Below are 22787 nucleotides of genomic sequence, written 5' to 3' on the forward strand. Positions count from 1 at the left end.
AGTTTATGTTTTTAATTTAAAAAATATACTTATTAAATAAAAAATTATACTGAAGCATATACGATAAAAAAGATTTTGTTTACTTAAAAGTTAATTATCTAAATCCCTTTAAAATATATAAAATCGTAAAGAGTCATTTCACTTTTATCTTTGTTATCTCATTGTAAATTTTACTCGTCATAATTTTTTCTAAATTGAATTAAATCATAGATTCTCTTTTTATTAAAACTAAATATATAAAACAAATACTCAAATAAATACTAAAAAATATATATATGAAAAAAAAAATGTAAAATTTGACTACATAATTTTACTACAAAATTTGAGTTAATAGTAAGCCAAGAGACAGTGGAGGAACCATGGTCCACGTTGCAGGAGGCGTTAGTTTGCAAACCTATCCAGTCCCCACGTGTCATTACCGTTTCTTTCCACGTCATCGTCAACCAGCGGGCAGAAGCAGAAAGGAGCGTTCACCCTCGCCTAACTTGGTGACTTCCCATCTCATCTGAATTCAGATCATTGTGTGATTCCGACATAAGAAAAATCTTCTCTTTTCTCAAAATTCAGACAGCACTAAGGCTATGGCTACGTTGCTCAGGAAGGTCTGGGAATCAGTGTCCAATCGTTCCTGTTCAAACTCCGACTCAGCCACCCACCGAGCCACTCGAATAGCTGATGCTTCTTCGTCAACTATTACGACGAAGTCTTCATCGTTGGGAGCGCTGTTCGATGAGATTCCGCTGGATATTCTGGTGCAGATAGTCAGGTTGGTGGGACCCAAGGACGCCGTTAAGCTGAGCTGCGTCAACAGAGCCTGGAGATTGCTTGTGTCTGATAATCGACTATGGATGTACTTTCTCCAGAATCACCACCACGACCCTTGGGACTCTGTTTTCTTTGCCGAGTTGAACTTGAGATCCGGTTATCCTCTCCAGTTCGTCGCCCTTTGCTTTCCTATTCTTTCCCACCAAGCACACCCCTTTTTTCTGCTCGAATTATGCTTTGAATGAAACAGAATCATTCATTTTAACTTTGTCAGGACTTCCTCTTGGAATTTCTTCTTCAGTGTGGGAATAATTGAACCAAGTGTATTGTGATTTTTTTTTTCAGAACATTCCCAAGTCAGACAGGGGAGTTATCTTTCATGCGCATTTATGGTCAGCGTTCACAAGTCCCTGGTTCTGTTATTATCGATGGTAACTACTTATCATCCTTTATACTGTGGAATCTGAAACAGACATAGCTGGTCTCTTTTTCCTCACTATTCTTGATGTTTATCTTCTTTTTTGTTTTCTTTTCTCCTTTCATAACCTGAAAAAGGTGGTTCTGGCTATTGCAAGTTCGGTTGGAGCAAATATGCTTGTCCATCCGGGCGGTCTGCAACATTTCTGGTGAGCCTGTAATTTCAGAGAATGTGGGGAAATCCCATTCTGTTGTTAGATACGTCTTCAGCTTCCTTGTATATGTATAGACATAATGTTAACTTAAAATTTGTCTTTGACCTCGATGTGTCAGGAGTTTGGTAACATCGAATCTCCCATGTATTCTAGACTTCGACATTTTTTTGCAACTATTTATAGCAGGTTTGTTGTGTTGTTATTTTTCAGTCTAATCTGCAATTGCTCATCCCTTTAGTTTGCTTTCCTCTAATTTTTAAACCTCTCTTTCACGTGGGGCATGTGCATGTCGCATCACTCAAGTCAACTCACTCTTTGATATGTGAATTTGATGATGTAGTCTTGTACAGGATGCAGGTTAAACCACACACTCAGCCAATTCTCCTCTCCCTTCCAATATGCCATTATGATGGTTAGCTGCTATGTTTGTCTGCTTTATCATAATTTTGAATGCTTAATTATGGAAACCCATGTCATGATTTTGTTGGAATACTGTATAAGGAATACTCTCTTGAGAGCTATACGGACTTTTAGACCTTTGCTCCTCGCCACTTCCATTTTGTTGCATGCTTTTTAAATTGTGGCTTTGTTGCTATTTAATTTCTGTTAATAACCTTCCTTGTGGATGTATTTTGATTACTGCAGATACTGAATCTGCCAAAGCATCAAGAAGGCAGCTTAAAGAAGCCATCCACACAGTCTTATTTAACATGAATGTTCCTGCTGTTTGTGCTGTCAATCAGGTACATCATTGTATCTCTAGATTTGTCTACTGATTACTATTGTTCTTTAAAGAAACAACCAAAACAGAAAGAGGCATAAAGGGAAAAAAATGCACAAGGAACTTGATTGGTGACAATGCTTATTCCCTCTCTTAAAGCTTATGAACAATGCAAGTTGAATGTATCTTTCATCTATTTCCATACTTGAAATGCTGATGATTTATGTTTCTTTTTCTTAATCATCTGTGGAAATGCTGATTTCTTTCCAACTTAGCCCCTCAGAAACAGAGTCTTTTGTTATTCCTTTGATCTTAACTCAATGACATATGCATGAGGTTTGTGCAGGCTACTTTAGCTCTGTATGCAGCAAGACGAACATCTGGAATTGTTGTTAACGTTGGTTTCCAAGTCACATCTGTTGTTCCAAGTAAGCGCATGACTTGTCTCAAGTTTTTTCATCATTTTCTGTTTGATATGTGAATAATCCTTAAGCATTAATGGTGATTTATCAATGCGTTTATTATAATTTTTTCTGATTTCTTTTTTTGCATGACAATCTCTTATATCCTTCATTTTCTTTTTTGTCCCGTTATAAAGGGGATTAAAAAAACTAATCAATGTGATTTCTTTTCTGCCAAGTTGATTATTTCTCTACTTTCTGTTTTCAGCACAGAAATAATTGAATTCGATTTTATATGGTTTCTGTATTTTTGTTTTATAGTTTTACATGGTAAAGTTATGCGTAAGGTGGGTGTTGAAGTCATTGGGCTGGGAGCATTGAAACTCACAGGATTCCTCAGGGAACTCATGCAGCAGAACAATATTAACTTTGAATCATTGTACACCGTGCGGACACTAAAAGAGGTATGCTGTAATCTTCTACAATTTTGGATGGTGCTTACCACTTGAAGTTCACGCAAGACCTTTTCTTTTTCCTTTCTGCTGTAATTAGTTACTTGCTCGTTCAAGGCTTTTGATGCTCTTTAAGTTTCATTAAAATGCAGAACCTATGCTATGTTGCTGCTGATTATAAAACAGAACTATCAAAAGATATCCAAGCATCATTGGAGGTTCCAGCAGAGGGGTGGTTTACTCTTTCAAAGGAACGCTTTCAAACTGGAGAGATCTTATTTCAGCCACGTATTGCAGGAGTGTAAGTCTGTAATAATAGCATTAATAAAACAATTCATCTTGGGTTCATAAGGAAGACCACAAGTGCTAATCTTGAGACCTTATTGATGCCTTGCAAATAATTCTAAATGAAATACCCTAAAGGAAAATACAAATCAAGAAAAGATTTAATGTGTATGAACTATCTAAGATTTCTTGAGATCTAATGGACATCTTGCAAATGATTCAAAAACGAAATACTCTTAAGGAAAAATACAATAAAGGAAAGAAAATATTGAATGTTTATAAATATGTTGGTACAGGCATGCTATGGGATTGCATCATGCAGTAGCACTTTGCATGGAGCATTGTCATACTGCAGAATTGACAGGTGATGATGCTTGGTTTAAGACTATAGTTCTGTCAGGGGGAACTGCATGTTTACCAGGACTTGCAGGTAGAATCTGCATTTTCAGTCGTTTTCATTCCTTTTGTTTTAATTTTGAGAATTGTTGGATGTAAGATAAATTATAATCTTCCAAACCCTCTGCCAGTGAAAAGAAAGGTAGCTGAAGTTAATTGACTAGAATGATCTCTGACATTTGTGTATGTTTAACTGTTCCCAGGAAGGTTAGAAAAGGAACTACATGAGTTTCTTCCCCCTTCCCTGTCGAATGGAATAAAAGTCATCCCTCCTCCTCATGGTGCAGATACCGCATGGTTTGGAGCAAAGTTTATCAGCAATGTAAGCTACTTAACTCCATCAGTGAACATGTTTAGTGTACAAAAATATGTAAGAACCGTAAGTTCACGTGAAATAGTTATTATTGGAGTTCCCTTGCATTGAAATATGATTTCCATTCAATCAACATGAGATTAATTCGATGTTTCACAGGTATTAGCCTTGATGTTGCATACATTGAAACTTGCAACTTGTTTCCATCTCTTAACATGTGTCTATGATTTTGCAGTTAAGCACCTTCCCAGGGTCCTGGTGCATAACAAAGAAGCAGTTCCGACGTAAGTCCAGAGTAACCCTAATTTGGTGAATATCAGGCTCCCCAGAAGTCGGGCATCTTCCTCATTCTTGTATAAGCATGAAGCAGTCTTGGCAGGAGTCCAGACTGAGCGTGGCATGAATAAGCTACTGTCATTTTTTTTTGTTCCACTGACAAATTGCCCTTGGATTGAGAGCGGGGAAACGCAACTGAACTGTTTTTCTTCTTTCTTTAATTATTATTTTATGGAAACTTTATTATTAATACAATTTATTATAGTGTAAGCATCCATAGCCAAAATTCTGCTGTTCATTGCTCGTCATTTACATAAAGATTAGTATGGCTGAACAAGGTTGAAGAACAATGAGTTGTGAAGTCATTCATCTGTTCAAAAGCAACACAATAATCCTTCCATAGCAAACTTCCTTAAGATGTCCACCAAACCACGTCAAGATATTAAACCAATTACTTGATTGAAAACCAAAAATCATATGAGAGATTGCCATCATCAATTCAATGAACTTTTAAGTAACATTTGTATCCAAATTCAACATTAAAAAAAGCCCAATGTGCCATATTATCCCAAAAAAAAAAAATTCACTAGTAGCAACAATATTAAGTAACACCATCAAAACTTGTTTAGTCTCAAATCGACCTGCACAGCTCAATAATCTCAGTATCTCCTACCAGCACCACCCGGGCCACCAAAAACTGGGGGAGCAATCATAGCCTGTGGTTCAACTTCAACAAGGCCAGGAATATCAGCCATGCCAAGAGCAGAAAGCATGTCAAGAGTCTCCTTGTCAACCTTGATTTCATCAGTGTTAATAGCTGACTCGTCAGGAACAAAGTCCATGCGACGCTCACGCTCTTCTTCTTGTAGCTTGAGTGAAATGCCACGAACTGGACCCTTCTGAATGCGCTTTATCAAGTGTGTAGAGAAGCCAGCAATCTTGTTACGAAGGCGCTTTGTAGGAATGAGAGCAACCTCCCCAACAATCTTCTTGTTGGTGTGGAAGTCCAAGGTCATGCGAGAGTAGTAATTCTCAATGACCTGACGTGAGGACTTTTTCACTGTCTTGGTGCGAACACGACCCATCTTAGCTGTTCCTGCAAAGAGAAGACAAACAAAGAACGAATCTATTATGATTCTGGGTTTCACCTTTAGAAATGAAAGAGATATAGATAAAGTAGAAACAAAAAACCTCAAATTGAGGGGGGAAAAGATAATGCAATCAGGCCAACAAGTTTGCAAAATGAATAAGGGCTAGACTATGGTATTAGTTAATATTTTGAGAACATTGAAGCATGTTCAACATGAAAATAGATCAAATTCCTCTGAAAAAAAAAAAACATACAAACCAAGCATGAAGGTTCTTCAAAGACCATCAAAGTCCAGATAGGAAACAATTTAATTAGCGGGTTACGATCTTTGTTATCAGTACCATGAAGAATGCAAAACAGAAGCAAACAATTTCGGCAGAGGACCAAGAATAAGGCTACAATCAGTACAAACAATAAGAACAACACCCTAAGCCATTTGCTAAAGTGAATGAAACTACAAGCCTATGATACATCAAGTTAAGCCAAATTCCTTTCCCATCACATCTCAGAACAAAGACACAGAATTTTCAAAACCACCCAAAGAAAGGAAACACATTTTTCATATTTCCCCCAGCAATCAAATTGATCAATGCATTGTGTTGTGGCCTTTTCAACACTGTGTATTTTGGATACAAAGGAGTAACTTTTCGCTTTACACAAGACGAAGTAGCAACAGCATATAAAAACAAAAGTTGTGCTTTCGTTTCTTTTCTTTTCTTTTCCTTCTCTTTTTCTAGTTTGCAACATTTTCTGAGTAACCAATCAAACAACGAAGAGAAGAACGTGAACGTACCTTGGTAAAGGCAACAGGGGAAGGTGAGGAAGCAGGGACGCCTGAGATCAACTAAGAGACTGAGGCTGCGGCTGCCACACGAGAGAAAGCAAACCCACCGCCAACAGCTTGGATTATAAAGCTCCGGACTTTGGACGCCGTTAATCTCGTTAGGGTTTTTCGACTTTTCAATAATTTTTTGTTGGCCCGTGATCTCTATGTGACCATGCAATTGAATCCTTTTATTTTTATCCTTTTACATAATTAAAGTCTTTCTTTTGAAAAATTTGCAATCAAGTCCTTGACTTTGAATTAGAAAAAAAAAATTACGTGGATGTGGCATAGAAATGTGAATTGCCTATTGTTAAGCCATGGGGCTTTTATGGCTTTGTGTATGTTAATACTTTTTTAGATTAAATAAATATTTTAAAATTTCCTCCAATGTCCAACGCATTTGTGTTAGATTGTAGTTATGAGCAAATTGATGGAAAAAGGGCAATGGCAATTGATAAGAAAAGAATTGGTAATGGCAGCATGCATTCCATGATCATTGCTTTGCCACAAACCATGTCCACCTATAGGTTCTGATGTAATTGTTTGTTGGACCGTAATTACTGAGAAGATAACTTTGGATATCTTACTTCTAAGCACTGTAGAGATGACAAATCTAATTTTCTCTTTTGGGGGAGATGGATTTTTGTGTCAGATCCTGAGATGTTTTCAGGATAGATTCCTCCATGAAGTAAGATGAATCCATTAGATAGAGGCTCCAAAGCTCGGGAAGGAGATGGAAGGAGATACCATTCATAGCCAAAGGACACCCAATCCATACCAACATAGAGAATGCTTGCATCTCATATCACACAGGAAAAGCATAAACTCATTTGATGGCTGCAAATTACAACTGAAAGCCTGTTTCCCCACAACTATTGGGACTTGGGAGTAGCATTCCAATGATGTACATCAATTAAATTTCCGAGTACAAAGAAAAAGCATGGCTGAAGAACGTGAGGTATGGAACTACTGTACTCTTCACAAGGTTAAAAGTGGGGGTAAAAATAATATAAGTAAACAATTATAATAAATGAAATTCACTTGCAGGCTTTCATAACAACATGAATAGAAACACTAGGATGCCAGCTGTGGCCATTGGCAGCAGCGATGGATTAGATATTAGCTGACTACCACTGGCATTTTCTGATGATGATGGCGATAATGCAGGGCATGCAAGCCCTTCTTTCCCTTCACGACACTCGCTAGCGAAAAGGCCTGGAGGATATTTCCCGTAAAGATTAATGTAGCTGAACATAGTTGAAGCACAATCGGTTGTCAAGTCATTGATCTGTTCTGCATACGGGCAAGCAAAGTCCTTGAATGCTGAACAACATTGATCAGGTGGATACTGAGGTCCTTTGCATCGGCTTGTGATAATTGTGTAGTTCAGAAACTCAAAGTTAACCGGGCAAGCTGTAGATAAAGCAGCAAAACAGTATATATCATGTTTAATATCCTTCCATAGTTAAACAACAGAACTCAACAAAAAGTTTGCTCTCAAGCTATCATCAATAAGTTCCAAGAGATCTTAAGATGGAATCAACATTTTTAAACAGTGGTCTCCGATGAATAAGCAGAAAACAGAAAACAAGCAGGGAAATTAATGGCTTGATAAGCTCTGCAACTTGCTCCATTGATAAAGGTGCTCTTAAAATATAAGATGAACCAAGAAAAACAGTGTCTGATAGCATTTTAAGTCATTGCAGCATAAAGCATCTATGAAGGTAAAGGCCTTGATCTGCAGCTTTCTCGCTTTGGATATCATGGAAATCATTTTGGTATATTGTCAAATGAAAGTTTTGTGATGGTGATGGCTTTAAATAAAAGCAGAATGGAAAAAGCAAGAAAATAATTTCTGTGCCAGAGCTTCTAGAAAAGAAAATAAGAGATGGAAAGTCCCCTTCCATCCCTTTCTCTCCCTGGTGAAGATTCTAAATAAGCAGAATCCCATCATCCGAAGATTTACAGCTTAATCATTTGTGTGGCACATCCATCAAACTCGAGTATTAAAGAAAGAAGATCTCAAACAGGCTCACACCAAGAAAAAAAAAACTTTCAAGCCATTAGATCTGGCAGCAAATGCTTTATCAAATTCTAAACAAAATTAATCCCAGAAAAAAAAGTAAAATTTAAAGGGTGGTATTATAGAGAAAAAGAAAATAAAAAAACCTTTCTTGGCCTGAAGGAGGTTCCTTCCTGTAGTAGTGAAAGAGTCAAAGACACCATCTGCATCCAGATCATCACATATTAGATGGTGACTGATAGATTCAGAAGCTGTAGAATTTAAAGAAATTTTCTTTTTGATGAATACCTGAAATTGAAGTGGAAGCAGAGACCCCCAACATAAGGAAGAAAACTGCAAACAAAGAGACACACTTTTCTCTCCCCATCATCCTTTTTGTTTCTTTTGGTTTGTTTCTTTAAGGGTTTTTGCTGTTGGGTTAACAAAAAGAGAGCAAACAGATCTGATTCTCTTATGTGGCAGAGCAATAGCGAAGCAAGCTTCTGTTGCTCTTCTCTTCTGGAATTCAAACAACAGAAAGCTCAGAACTTTGAAGATTGAAGTTGGAATGAATAAAATAAAGAGAGACAGAGAAGGTCGTGTTTTGCTTACGATTGAAAATGGATTACAGCCAAAAACGCGAAAACTGGGGTGAAGTGGGGTCTGCCTTATTTGCTTCAACTCCTACTGTCCCAAGGCTAACACTTCCATAACATAAGATTAAGATTTACTCACCGTTTTAAGACACTGTCTCTCACCTCAGGACTGTCCTGTTTGTTGACCGATTCGACGACTAGCTGATGAGAACGAGATCATCTGATTCAAAGATGGTTATGGTAAAAGTTAGTGGTACTATTACAAAAGAAAGGGTCAAGAGGGTAATTCACTCACTATCCGCCTTCTCCTCTCTTTCCTGGAAAAAGAAAAGCAACTCATTGTGGAAACTATGGACAGCGGGAATTTGTCGTCAATTGTAATTCTCGGCACTGAACTATATAATATTTAGAATACTAATCAAATGAGTTGAATTCCCCCCTTCCCTCAAAATGTGAGGACCAATTCTAAGACTTCAGTTTCATCCACAGGATAAGAAGTAGATGTTGTCTCTTTTGATTAGTTTGTTCAGCTCGTTAATTTTACCTTCATTCAACTCATAAATTTGCCATGCTTTGGGTCCAAAAATCACATGGACGGCATAATTCTTGTGCGCCAACCTTAAATTTAATACAGTTGGATTGGATTCATAACAGTTTTGGCACAATAAATGCAAGACCTTAACCTGCTTATTTACTCCATTTGATGGACTAGGTGAAGTGGCAATATATAACCTACATGCTTGGTCAGCTTTCTAGCTAGAACCAGCCATGCAAAGGAAGAAAACAAACACAAGAAGGAATATCATTCCACCTTTCTTTTATTTCATTTTTTTTCATTTTAATTCGAACATCTACAAAGGATTACCAAATTCATTATTTACGACTATCTTTACAATTAATGAGTGAATGACATCACGAGCAACAAATCAATACTTCGATGATTCTTTTGGGTTTGGGTTAGACTTTAGATAGTTAGACGCATGAACAAAAGTCAGCTGTCTTGTTCTTAGAGGCCACGTCTTCTGGTTTCATATCTGTCAACTCTGTCTCTGCCAACCTGCCTTCCCACCAAGTCCTGAATTTGAAACTGTTTAATTTTTCTTCTAAATAGTAGTGATTCATTGAGTTGGGGTATAAGCATGACAAAGCAAGGCGACGAGAAGGCAAAACAGAAAAACAATGGTCAAGAGAGCCTCTGCTAACCCACCAAACACAGCAAGGCTGTGGCAAGACCTCCCTAACGATATGAATCCGGGAAGGCTTGGATGTCGTCAAGAATCTTCATTTTGGCGGAAAGAAAGTGCAGCACGTACACGGCAAGGTCTTTGTGCTGGTCTTGCACTTTCTCATCATGAAAGCATCAATGCTCGCATCATCCTTAGCCTGCATACGTTCTTCCATTTGCACGGTCGGCTAATCACTAAAGATCCAAAGTCTTACCAGATCAATGTCTCGGATCGCTTCGAGGGTTCCAGGTGGATCCTTTCAGCTCCACCAGATGGCCTGACCTGTACCTTTAGCGCTTGAAGGAAACCCAAGTTGAATGATGGGGAGAGATGCTGAAATTGAACTTGGACCATGTGAGCAGGCCTCATCACTTGTAGCCCACAAATGCAAGGGAAATTTGTGCCTCGAACTTGCAGGGAACTCGGGTTAAAGAGGAAACAGTATCTACTCTATGTACCCTTGGAATGATGGTTGGTGGCGTTCTCCATGGAAAGATGAGAACTGGTATATCACCCAAGTTAGGATTCAAAATTTCATTCACAATGCTCAGTGTTTACATTAAGTAGGACATGGCTATATTCATTTGAACAGAAAGAAAAAGGAAAAGAAAAGCATGCCGCATGTAAGAAGATATTTCATTTATATTTCTCTTTACTCTCTCCACTGTTTCAAAGCTGTGCTTTGGAAAAAAATCCGTACAGCTCAACAGTAACTTCAGTCATGTGGTAGGGGTTAAAAGGAGATGAAGAAGCTAAAAAAGAAAGCGTCCACCCCATGTTTCATCCACGTGCCACGAACAAAGATGGCCCCCGATGGCGTACTTTGTCTGGCATCAACCCTCCTATAGCTCCACTCTGTCTGCATGGCCAATCTCCATACATTCAACAGAATAATCTTCGTTGCTGCAACAAGTATGCCGACAACCATCAGTATTAGTGGAAGAAAACGATGACTTGAAAAGAATGCATGAACACCAAGATAATAAATCGGAATTTGGAACTCTAAATCATAGCTCGAGCTCATCTTTCATACACATCTATCATTTTTCTTTTCAATAAGCAGACAAGGGGGTGGTTTGCCTATCCAAACAATTGATAGAAAGTTAAAGCAAAGTAGGGTCTTGAATTGTTTTTCATTTGGTGTGAAGCCAACAAGCAACCCTATCACAGGAAAGGGTTCTAAAACACATTTGCAATCTCCTAGAAATTCAAGCCTTCTAAACACCAGAATACAGGATCAAGTTCAAGATTGCAATACTGTGGAATATACTACTCGATGGAGAATGGAACTTACTTGACTTTTAGACTCACGTATATTTTCCAGCAACTCTGCAATCTCAAGTTGCTTCATCACCGTAGCATGTAGAACCTGTAAAATGACACCATCGTCAAAACAAAAAATTGTGATCATTGAAATCAAAGTCCAGTCCTCGAACCTCTGACTGTTATAAAGCAAGTAAGATGAGCCATACTCTCTTTGTTTTCTCAAGGTCAAACTCGACAGATTTGATCCGGTCCAGAGAATCCATAAGCATTTTCTCCTTTTCTACGGGAATTCCAGCAGGCTTGTTGCTAAGCTCCTCAAATGCTTTCTCTAGTTTCTGAAGACGCTCTATACATGGAAGGACACGGTCTTCTTCATTAACAGCTTCAGCTGCTGGTGAATTTGAATGGCTATTTGTGTTGCTGGATTCCATTGCACTCGAAGGATGAATGTTGTTTGGCTTTCTCCAAGATTCAAATCGAACAGTACGAATGAAAGCAGCCAGTCTGACCAATAAAGCTATTAACATTTTTGCCACAGAATGAATATTCCTTCTCCCAACCCTTTCCTTGACAGTGTCAAACCAATGGCTGACTGATGTTCCTGAAGTTTAACATCAACTTAGAAAATAAATCCCATGCGTAGGGACTATAACAAAACATCCGTCAACTATATGGTGAATATCTATATCCTATCTGTGAAACCAGATAGTGAACAAGAAACACTGTCCATATACCATCAAATAAACCATAAACAATGAAAAACTTAAAGTATCCTCCAGGAAGAAGACAACTGATTACTGTAATAAAATAGCATTTTAAATACCTTCTGAATACGAAGAAGATGCCTGTTTGTGAGATTGGCTATCCACGTTACTGGAATTACGCAACTGATCTAGGGAATACAGTGGTCCTTGGTCACTTTCTATAGTTTTCTCAACCAGAGGGAAACTATCATCACAACTATAGTAAGCATTTGGATCGGATACCCTCATCTGCATAAATCACAATCAATTTTATTCAAAAGGCACAAAAACACACATTAGTAACCACAATGAAACAGAATACTGCTTTTGCAACTCACTTCTTCATGAACTGGTGCCAAACAAGGAAATGCAGAGCTTCTTTGTCCAATTGGAGAACACTGGTTGTCAATATCTGAACCAGACTCTGCTGTTGATGTGTTGCTAGCCCTTCCCTGACATAACAGATTATGTGTCAATTGACCTGCATAGAAGATATAATCACAGAACATTATTGAGCTCAATGATCAATAGACTTTAACACTTACCTTTAATGACCGTGTCTGAACATAAGAGTCATATTTATGCTGGTCATTAGATACTCTGGTGATTTGCCTCACAAATGTTGCTTCCGCATTATGTACAAGCTATCGACACAACCACATGTTAATCTCCAGATAAAAGTTGAGTAAAACCTAAAATCATGTCTAACAAACATTTCATGTTTAAGAGGAAGAAGCAGCATATTATATAAACAAAACTACTTTGATTGAAGGGATGGCTACCTTCATTATCTCTGGATCATTCCATGGACCTTTATTGGATCTAAGGCACCCTCCATCTGTAGAGCAAGTGCATGACCCTCCTAAGAAGTCCGGCAACTGACTGAAAGAGGTGAAGAAAAGGAAAGGACTTAGGAGTAATCATAGGTTGAATTCTCTTGCAGGTAAGAATAAACAGATAATAAACAGACCTAGAGTCAATGATCTCCTGTAGCCTACCCAGAGACTTGGGCTCCAAAACCTGAAATTTGTAAATGAAAAATTGAGTCATCTAGAGGGCAAGAAAAGGGAAATAAAAAAAAAGAATGCCTAAAGCCATATCCTTTACATTTATCTTTCCGATTGTCTTTGCATCAAGAAATTTTTGAGCAGCAGGCCAAAGCATCTTTTTGAATCCAGGACCAGCATTGACTATGTACATTCTGTGCAATGTCTGTAAAGCCATACAAAAAAGAATTAAATACCAATTAGCAACAGAAAGTAAAAATATGATTGGATTGTATTGCATACCTCAGGGTAATAGCTGTTGTCTATTTTAGTCATGGCAGCCAAAAGATTTGCAGCAGTCCTGCTAAAATTCTTCATGCCCTACATTAGAAACAACATTTAATTACCAATTATAAGTCCACCATCGGGTTGCTGTAAATGACTCAAAACAGCCACCACTAGAGGAAGAAAATATTTCAACATTCCACAGTAAGTAGGACTGGCCCTATTGCACAGTCCATTAGTGGCACGGTTTAAGTCATCGGTGAAGTGGGGGCATAGCAAAAATTAAAGTGAAATGCAGCACTTGTATTCAGTTCTAGTGCTAGACCTATATAAAAAAGAAAAATACTGTGTACATTGGCAATGCAAAGATTTCTAAAAGCTACAAAGCTGGCAAAGTTGCTTTTCAAACAAAAAAAAAAAAGCTAGCAAAGTTCTGCCATAATGCTATATGTAATGTTGTCAAATCTTCAACTTGTTAAAGGCTGTCAAAGATAAGAGTCAAATACCAGTCCTTGTACATCCAATATAGTAGTTGTTGAACAGATTTGTCGCTTTGCTGCAATTGAACAAGCAGGGAATTTCTCTAACAGAGCTCTCTCAAACTCTTGGACATGGTACTTCAAATACCGATCTATGGTGGTGATACGCATAAGCCTACTGGGATGGGCTTTCCCAAGCCGCTCAATGTAAACAGGTCTTCCTTCCTTGTCAACTCCATGGTATCCTTGGGGATAATATTGCAATACTTCTTCCAGCTCTTCAAACTCGAAATCCTAAGTATTGATTGACTCAAAAAAAAAGGTTAAACTTATACAATAAAAGGATACTGCACGAAAACATAATCCTAGCTATTATAAACTGTGCATAATAATCATGAGAGTAACATAAAATTCTAAGATGCCAGAAAACTATTTGGCCTCATCAAATATTATGCAAGCCATTGATTTGCGGTTTGGCTTGTTAACTCTTTTCCAGCTTTAGCGAACATGCAATGAAATAGATAGAACAAAGTTTACATTTCTCACCCCCAAAATGGTGTCCGTTCCGAACTCTTTCCTCCAATTAAGCATGTCTTCCCACATCTGGATTGTTTTTTCAATGTTAAACTCTCTAGCTTTCAAGAATCTACAAGTTAAAAGTAGTACTTCTCAGCACACTTAAGTTGGCCAGGTATAATGTGAAACCTTTAACAAATCGAGCGGCCAAATTTGCTGGTTTAATATGGTAAAGGCTTACAACTAGGTGTTTGAAACCACCAACTGACCTCAACAAAGAATGATAATCGTCATGCCTAGGAGGCAACAAACCCTTATGATGAAGTTTCTGACGCAATTCATGAACAGCACTCTCCTCTTTTGCATCTCTGACATCCTCAATGGATACAGAAGGGACCCTGTAATCGATTTTCCTCTTCCCTCTTTTCTTAAGGGAATGAGTAAACTTGTTGGACGCATTTATGGCCTTCTTTTTCAGATTCCCAATCTTGGATCTTCTCCTCTCATCTTCAGAGTTGTCAAAATCAGACCTTCTGTCTCTGCTTTCATCATTCACCCCAATTTCTTCCGCCCCTAGGCAATATTGATAAAACCAAAGTAAAATTAAACAGGGCTGACACTAACAAGTCAAAAAGAAGAAAAGCATTTCATGAAGTAGCACACATATATTATTAATATACCTGACATCTCAGCAATTTGCAAAAGTAAAAGCTTTGATCTTTGAAGCTAGCAGTGCTTAATAGAAAAGAAATAAAACCATCATGTTCTGTTCTGCACATTGTGGCAAACAATTAGAGAACAGAAGCAGAAACTCATCATTTGGCATTAAGAAGCAGTAACTAAAGCAGCAAAATTTATGAAAGAGCAAACCTAAAATATAACTAGAGTGGAAACAGGACAAAAATGATAAAGAGAATGATCAGATCTGGACAAAAATGAATAAGCTTTTCTCTTCGTTATCCAATAAAACTAATATACTGGACTAGTAATTCTCTTCGTGTCTGTTGAACTATTAAAAAAATACATCAAATTTCAATGAAAGTAGAGCAAAACAAATAAGGAAATGAATAAAAGAGTGAGCTTTAAACGGAGAGACGAGTCGGTGATTAGAAACAGTGGAAAAACAGTGACTCAAGCTCTTATAAGATGAAGCTGCAACGCATTCAATCTCTTACAATGCTTGCTAATTATTACAACACCAATCGTACGGATCTCCCCCTCCTCTGTTTTTCATTTTTCCTATATCAATAGTTTCAATTCAAAAAGGAAAGGAGAACGCACCCACTGACTCCAGGGACCGAACGTGGAATCAACCCAACCGCACCAAATCTCTCGAGAAACGAGAGAGAGAAGGAAAAAACACCAAAAAAACAACAGCAAAAACGAAAAGCAGAAACTTTCCAGGAAAATGTAGAGGATTTTCTGGGAGAATAAAAAAAACAACAACAAAATGTTTTCCGAAAGATCTGGTTTTTATTGATCGTTTTTAACTTTTCCACCAGTTTCTCTCACTTAACAAATCACAAAACGCAAACCCTTTTCTTCTTTCCTTCTCTCTCTCTCACTCTCTCCCTCTCTCTCTCTAAAAAGATGAAGAAGAAAAAGGATGGAGGTGGGCAGAGCAGGCGGTGAAGGTTCCAGCGAGAGACAGAAAGAGAAAGAAAATGAGCGTCTCACTTTGCTTTGCTTTACTTTGCTTCGCTTCCTCTTATTTGTCAGCTCGGCTTTGCATACGTGGCCTTTTCTTGGTTAATTTATCTATAAATTAAACGGAAATTAATTAGTAACTGCAGCAGCAAATATGGAATGGAGTGACTGTGACTTTTGAGGAGCTAAAGCATGCTTCCTGCTTTTGACCTTTTTCTACCTCTTTCGCTCAGATTCTTATACAGTAACATAAATAGTAGAGATATCAAATAAATAAAAAAATTTACGTATTTCGATCTCTTATTATACTCATTCTAACTCTCAAAGCGTTACATTCTAACCCGAATAGGATTAAATATGGAGTAAGAAGTAGCTAATGATTTATAGGACACTATAATTCTAGTTTTAATCCGAAACTCAACAGTACTCTCTCGAAGTGTCTCTACACCAAAACTCAATATCCATGAGCTAGCATGGTTCTTCTCTCTCTGTTCATCGCCATGTTATCATTTTGATGACACAAAGAACCTCGAAAAGGGTAGAGAGGGGATGTAGGTGACTGCTAGGAAGAGAGGAAAAGAGTTGAGGCAAAGTTTTGCCAGTATTAGGTCACCATCCCTTCTTTTGGCTAAAATGGGGAGGTGGGTGGGTTTGGTGGCAAACCAGAGGCTGAGAGAAGATCCCCCACAATCCCCTCTGACTTGGCTCTATTCTGCATACGTGGTTGATCATCCATGACTACAAAACACACAACTCCTACCAGGCCGCAATTAATGTTAGGTGTCTTTTGATTATTGATTATTATTTATTAATCCTAGGAGGTGGATACATCATTTGCAACATGCCAGAAATCCACATCCATGGTAAGCTCTGTAACTGTTAAATGCTACTGTTACTAGTAGACAGTGGTATTTAAAGCTTGGCTCGGTAGCAATACAAAAATTACAAATGCAAGAACATAAGGAAATCCTTGCAGCCCGAGCCAACTAACACCCTGACCCTGTACCCAAATTACTAGCCCATGCTGTCTCAGTCAGGGACTCAGATTTCGGAATTTCAATCCCAAACCCCACCATCATCACAAAATCACACTCCCATGCATGGAATCAAACTGAATCTGAAACATACAAATTTTCATCTTGCTTCTCAATCAGTTGCTACTGCAGTACTTACTAGTTGACAATGAACTTGAAACAGGTTCAAGAGACATTAATGCCGCATCCAATATCGGATTTTGCTGTTCTGTTTTTTTGGTGTATTTATGAATGTTAAAAAGTACAAAACTACATGGATGGTCCCATCCCATCAGTACTAAAAAACAGAGAAAAACCAACGGTTGGTCAGTTAAAGTAAAATTCTTTCATTATCTAATTATTGTGGGCTTTTATGGGGGAGAGGGTTTTTACAGTTCTTGGGAATGGTTAAATTCAAACACGAAAGCTTCTCAGATGGAGGGAAGAATGATAGCGTCATCATTGCTACCCTCTTCAATGCTTAAACTGCAACAAAACAAATGCCGCCATCAAACTGATGCAATTTTTTCCCTTTTATGCTTATATAGTTAATGAAAATAATAAAAAGAAACAAAGCAAAGGGAGTAATACACATTCTTCATTGCCAATGTTTGGTTTTTCTTGTACTTCATTGCATTCGCACCATAGGCATTAGCTTCGAATATATAATGAAGTTAGCTTAAAGATGACGTCTTTGCTCGATGATTTTGGCCCATTCTTATTGCAAAATCAAACACAAAAATTAATTAAAAGGAAGATCAAAATGGTCAACTTTTTCGGGTAAGATTGCATTTGAGTGGTCAGAAAACTCCGTATGCTTTCTACGTCTTCGAGCACATTGCAATGGAGATAGTGCTTGGAACACTATGGAGCGTGGACCTAAACTTTACATGCTTTCTTTTCTTTTTTGGGGTAATTTTTAATGGCACTCAAAAGGAATGTCAAATTAGACTATAGTTTTGTTGGTCGAGGTAAATGAATATGAGCTGTAGGAAGTAGAAATGAAGATGGAAAATGGTGGAAAGAGACAGGGGGAGAGTTGATATTTTGGTTGCTAGTGGGGGACTCAGCCAGATTTGATTCTGATATCGAGGTGCAGGAGAGGAAAAAACAGGGAAGAGCTGGAGGCTGGAGAGGGAGCGTCGGTGGAGAAGTCACTCTCAAGAAGACAAAGACATAACGCCCCTGCTCAGCCCCAAACCTCCATCGCCAAAACCAAGATAAGCTCAGCAGTTAATAGTCCCTGTCAAGGCATACCTCTCCCCCTTTCTGCGTATATCAGAAGACCTTTCCCTTCCCTTCCCTCCCCTTTATCCTGCTGCCACATATATACCATCTTTCTTTCATTAATTACATAACCTGAAACCTACTGAAAAAGAAGGAACAGTAGTCTTCTCGATCATCATCGTCCAAGGGATTGCGTTGCGTGCAATCTGGTTCTGTACATCAAAACACAACATGTTGTCTTAAGGGGTGTTGGCCTAGGCTGAAGACATTCCTATGTCCGAGAAAGCGACAAATGCAAACATCCCTAGAATTACCTAATGCCTAGCAGTGTTTTCTCTCTTTGTTGGTGGCTTTTCTGTCAGTTTATATTGGCAGATTCTGATTCCAAAAACTACTTTTTTAAGTTTTTTCACTCTAAACAAACCTTTTTCATCCTTGAAGAGTGTGTGCGTGACTTTTCCTTCCTCCCGCGTTTACTATAAGTATTAAATTTCTGTCAAAGAATTGGATTCAAAGCCCGTGATGCTTTTGTCTCTGACAATAACTGCCATATTGGTTTCCATGCAACAAACTTGGCCTCTACTTTCTCTCTCGGGTATCACTACTAGTGCCATCACTTCTCTATTACTGACTGCTATACATGTTACCTTGGAGTTAAAAATTAAGCCTACTTGCCCATAATAAATAAGCTATTGATCTTTGGGTTGAATTAAACAACAATGTGAACCGACACCGTATCCAATTCCAACCGACAGCTTTTTGTTGCCATGACAAGATACCTCAAGTCAAAATCCACCTTTCCTCTCTCTTTCTTTAACAATTGGTAAAATGTTTTCCATGGCCTTGGGAAACACATACTATCAATCACCCATTTTTTTTTACTATGATTTTGACATTTTTCTCTCCATGGGGTTTTGCTCTTAATTAATCCTTAATCACAACCTTGATTACATGCTATTTAGCTAGAGAGGACTGACAGTAACAATTAACAAAAGCAGAAACCACCAAACATTGGGTAGTGTCCAAAACAAAAAACACAAAGGGCCAAAAATATCACGGCTCCTTCTGCTTGGATGGATGGGAAAGAGATAATTTATCAAGGCAGAGGCAAAGGGAACAGGCCTACATCTACAAGGACGTATCATGAAAGTTCATTCTGCCTCTCCTTTTTGCTCTCTCTCACAAGTCATAAGCTGCCTTGGTTGTTGTTGCATTGCATGTGATTGTGAGCATTTTTTATTTGAATTGTTACTAGTTTGATAGAAAAAGCATGGATGCAGATGGGGATGAAATTGGACAAGGGAAAGGGCCAGGGCTGAGGAGGAACAGAAATCAAGCAAAAGGGGGAAACATGCAGACACCATGGGAGGGTTGGTGCGGTGTGAATGATATTGGCCTATTAATTGCCAAGGGTCCCCCCCGGTTCTGTCAAGTTGTTTAATGCAGGGTGTGTTGTTTTTTTTTTTTTTTTCTTACTTTTCTATCTTTGTTATGCCCACATAATAATAAATATTTCACGCTTCTGTCACTCCCACGTTTGACTTGCTCCGTCTTAGTTGGGTCGAACAGATTTCTCTAGTTCCCATTCAGCCCAACAGTTGGGCCTTTATCGGACAATCAATCCCAAATCTCAAACTCAGATGTAGGAAGTAATGTGCTTCTGATCCAGGCTGGGAGGGACTAAAATTTGCACGTACAGTCCATGATCCAGCCCAAACTATTCAAGTTCTGAAGAACCTCAAAGAATAGTAGGTTAGCCCTGGAGGACTTACTTTACTGGGGCTTAGGGTCACTTGAAATCTAGACCACAAATTCAATTGCGAGAGCAAACACCTGAATTTAGCATAAATGCTTCATAAAGCTATATTAAACAGCTATTACAAGACCTGTTTCGGTTTTAAATTAAGAGCAATAACCCTTTTAAATCCACAGAAACATCGAAACTTATCAAAGATGTTTTATATAGTATCCAGACAGTTATTTCTATTATTTACTAATAGGGATCCAACATGACATCCTGGCGGACCCTTTAATTCATTGCATATTTCTGGGTCCACGAGCGGGCGGTGCTCTCATATTTGGCTCTATCAGTCTTGTACATGTGAGCAATCTCAGGCACCAGAGGGTCATCGGGATTTGGATCTGTCAGAAGTGAGCAAATTGACAGAAGAACCTACAAAACAGACAGTTATAGCCAATTAAAAATGTTGATGACCAATATTAAAAATTTTATACAGCTTCGTTAGGATTGGGATAATGTTGATGATGAAAATGGTGTCCGTTTATGATTTAATGCAGACAAAAGGAATTATATCAAGTCTATTACCTTGGATATGGTCAGGGCGGGGCTCCACTGCTCCTTCAGAATGTCAAGACAGATGCTACCATTGCTGTTGATGTTAGGATGGAAAACCTTTGTTCGGAAAGAAACCTTTACAGAGGATAATTAATACAATCAGGTAAAAGAGAAGAGAATCCCCAAGAACCACCTACTATAGCCAACTTTAAAAACTTTGAAAAACATAGTAGATGTCTTGCAAGGTAATGCAATGAATTCAGTTTAAGATAGCAAAAATACAGCTTATGCCAACTTCAGAAACCAAAGTCAGCATACATAGCAGGTAATAAACCACTCCTACAATTTAGGTAACAAAAGCACAGGCATGTAGAGGACAGCAACAAATTCACTGACACAAACAAAATGCTTGCTAATACACGTTCAAGACATTTGCTTAAACCCTTGAGTGACCAATCTTCCAGAAACAAAAACCAGAAGTGGCTCCATCTTTTTAGCACACTTAAAAGGAAGTCACTCTCCTTATACTCTCAAGCTTTACTCTTTTTTCTCTATATTCTCTGTTTGTTGAAGCTGCTAACTCAGAAAAGATTTAAATCTTCCTAATGTAATAATAACACAATATCTAGCTCTAGCCCAGCCACCAACCCTCCACACCAATATGATAGTGATGTTTCAATTAAACATACAATAAAATAAATCTGATTAATAACAAAAGAAAAATAGAAACGTCTCCAAGCATTCCTGCACATGTTCACATGTGCACAATGAACTTCTTTATAGGCAGTCAAGCAGACAAATACATAGTTGGATGAAATAACAAGTTCAGGTATTTTTACCTTGGGTGGCTTGAAAGGGTAGTCTGGGGGGAAGTGAATGGCAACAAGAAAGACTCCTCCAGCAAAAGGACTGTCCGCTGGGCCCATGATTGTTGCTTGCCAATGGAACATATCATCAGCAACAGGGCCTGTATACATGCAGCATCATTTAAAACATATATTAGATTATTTTTCATAAAAAGGTACAATCTAACCATATTCTCTATTCTACATAGCGACCACTTTAGGGTTTTTGAATATACTAATCAAACCTCTGTATCCAAACACAATAACCAGTTGTCCCCTTCATGTCAAAAACAGATTACAACTGACAACTTGTGGCATTTACTTGCCACTTTAGACTTACATACACCATCTTGTATAATTGCCGCTTGACCTTGATGCAATCTTTATTATATTACCATAATTATTGGTGGATTCTATAAAAATCAAAGTTAATATATCACGGCTGAAGCAATAAATACAAGTGGTCGGAACATAAATCACAAGGCTTCATCAATTCCATTAACTTCATCATTGACTGAAAAGTAACCGAATTGAATGAGTTGAGAAAACAAGGAAACAAACCAGCACTGCATGAAGCAGGAGGGTCCTTCTGCAGATCCTTTAACTCCTTGTTAATCCGCTTTGAAGCCATTGGAAAAACCCTCTCTCAAGCAAGAATGGGATGGTAACTGCAGCAAAAACAAATTGAAAGTAATGAAAAGAACTGTAATAATCAAAATCTCAACCAACAGTATCCGACAGAGTCTCCTTTGCTATTAAGAAATTATTTTAATATAATAGTCACCCGTGTCAACAAGAACTGTTATAAAATTTTTAATTTTATACAAAAGAAAACTCACAGGGCCCATAATTTTCCCGATTCAAAACAGTATACTGGTTCAAGTTATTAATGTGGAGCGGTGCTAAGTCACTCTATCAAAAGAAATTAATGGATTTTTTCCAGATTTTCTAGGCAAGCAAACAAACAAAGGGCAGGGGCTAGGGCACATATATCACCCACACATATAAAAAAAAATATGATGTAAACAGAGATTAAATAAAAAATAAAATAGAAATTAAAAAGCCGATCCATCACCAATAACATAATCAGATAAAAAAAAGAATAAAAAACATATTCTCGGGAATCCCAAACGAAGCATATAGTGAATCAAAACGTACAAAATATAAAAAAAATCAATAAAAACAGCCGCCACTAGAAAGGGGAAAAACAAAAAAAAACCAAGTTTGTTGCGAAAACTGCACGGGGAAATGAAAATTCAATCAAAGAGAAAAGGAGAAGCGAAGGGAAAGGATAAAGGAATTACCTTGGCCGAGGAATTGCGAAGGGTCGACTAGGGTTAATAGAGCGAAAGAAATGAACGAAGAAAGACTTGGGGGGATTTAGGATTTGATGTTATACAAAGAGAAAGGGGCCTTGGTGGCGGTGATTCTGTGCCACGCGGCCCTCTCTTTTCTTTACTTGCCGCCTTATTATTCGCTCCCTTATTTTCTCTCCATTTTTTA

The 22787-nt window shown here is 38.0% G+C and overlaps 5 protein-coding genes across 9 annotated transcripts; 1 reads left to right on the plus strand and 4 right to left on the minus strand.

Moving 5' to 3' along the window:
• On the plus strand, positions 429-4527 carry LOC18593170 (actin-related protein 8). 4 transcript variants are annotated; one of them, XM_018124671.1, is made up of 12 exons: positions 429-921; positions 1111-1196; positions 1321-1391; positions 1516-1583; positions 1738-1809; positions 2043-2140; positions 2465-2546; positions 2841-2983; positions 3124-3272; positions 3553-3686; positions 3856-3974; positions 4201-4527. In XM_018124671.1, exons 1-12 carry the CDS (start codon positions 582-584, stop codon positions 4276-4278), a joined length of 1440 nt encoding a protein of 479 aa, XP_017980160.1. In that variant the 5' UTR covers positions 429-581; the 3' UTR covers positions 4279-4527. The 4 variants fall into 4 exon arrangements, with proteins under 4 accessions (XP_017980160.1, XP_007020318.1, XP_017980161.1 ...); XM_007020256.2 differs by having other exon boundaries at positions 439-934; positions 1748-1809; XM_018124672.1 differs by having other exon boundaries at positions 442-921; positions 1748-1809.
• LOC18593171 (40S ribosomal protein S17-4) lies at positions 4682-6328 on the minus strand. Its single transcript, XM_007020257.2, has 2 exons — positions 6125-6328; positions 4682-5337 (listed from the first exon to the last, which is right to left on the minus strand). Exon 2 carries the CDS (start codon positions 5324-5326, stop codon positions 4901-4903), a length of 426 nt encoding a protein of 141 aa, XP_007020319.2. The 5' UTR covers positions 5327-5337; positions 6125-6328; the 3' UTR covers positions 4682-4900.
• LOC18593172 (GPI-anchored protein LORELEI) lies at positions 6933-9119 on the minus strand. Its single transcript, XM_018124674.1, has 4 exons — positions 8772-9119; positions 8469-8678; positions 8327-8383; positions 6933-7570 (listed from the first exon to the last, which is right to left on the minus strand). The coding sequence occupies exons 2-4, from the start codon at positions 8548-8550 to the stop codon at positions 7209-7211; spliced, it is 501 nt and encodes a 166-aa protein (XP_017980163.1). The 5' UTR covers positions 8551-8678; positions 8772-9119; the 3' UTR covers positions 6933-7208.
• LOC18593174 (phosphatidylinositol/phosphatidylcholine transfer protein SFH13) lies at positions 10501-15930 on the minus strand. Of its 2 annotated transcripts, none has more exons than XM_018124669.1 (15): positions 15538-15930; positions 14937-15022; positions 14526-14829; positions 14287-14386; positions 13768-14034; positions 13280-13357; positions 13098-13202; positions 12961-13010; positions 12773-12872; positions 12536-12634; positions 12329-12442; positions 12071-12239; positions 11454-11848; positions 11276-11350; positions 10501-10884 (listed from the first exon to the last, which is right to left on the minus strand). In XM_018124669.1, the coding sequence occupies exons 2-15, from the start codon at positions 14941-14943 to the stop codon at positions 10864-10866; spliced, it is 1884 nt and encodes a 627-aa protein (XP_017980158.1). In that variant the 5' UTR covers positions 14944-15022; positions 15538-15930; the 3' UTR covers positions 10501-10863. The 2 variants fall into 2 exon arrangements, with proteins under 2 accessions (XP_017980158.1, XP_007020322.2); XM_007020260.2 differs by having other exon boundaries at positions 14937-15027.
• LOC18593175 (ubiquitin-conjugating enzyme E2-17 kDa) lies at positions 19961-22724 on the minus strand. The gene is made up of 5 exons (XM_007020262.2): positions 22589-22724; positions 21846-21952; positions 21279-21406; positions 20470-20574; positions 19961-20316 (listed from the first exon to the last, which is right to left on the minus strand). The coding sequence occupies exons 2-5, from the start codon at positions 21913-21915 to the stop codon at positions 20173-20175; spliced, it is 447 nt and encodes a 148-aa protein (XP_007020324.1). The 5' UTR covers positions 21916-21952; positions 22589-22724; the 3' UTR covers positions 19961-20172.

This window comes from Theobroma cacao, chromosome 7, assembly GCF_000208745.1.
Source record: "Theobroma cacao cultivar B97-61/B2 chromosome 7, Criollo_cocoa_genome_V2, whole genome shotgun sequence".
In the NCBI taxonomy this organism is placed as follows: domain Eukaryota; kingdom Viridiplantae; phylum Streptophyta; class Magnoliopsida; order Malvales; family Malvaceae; genus Theobroma; species Theobroma cacao.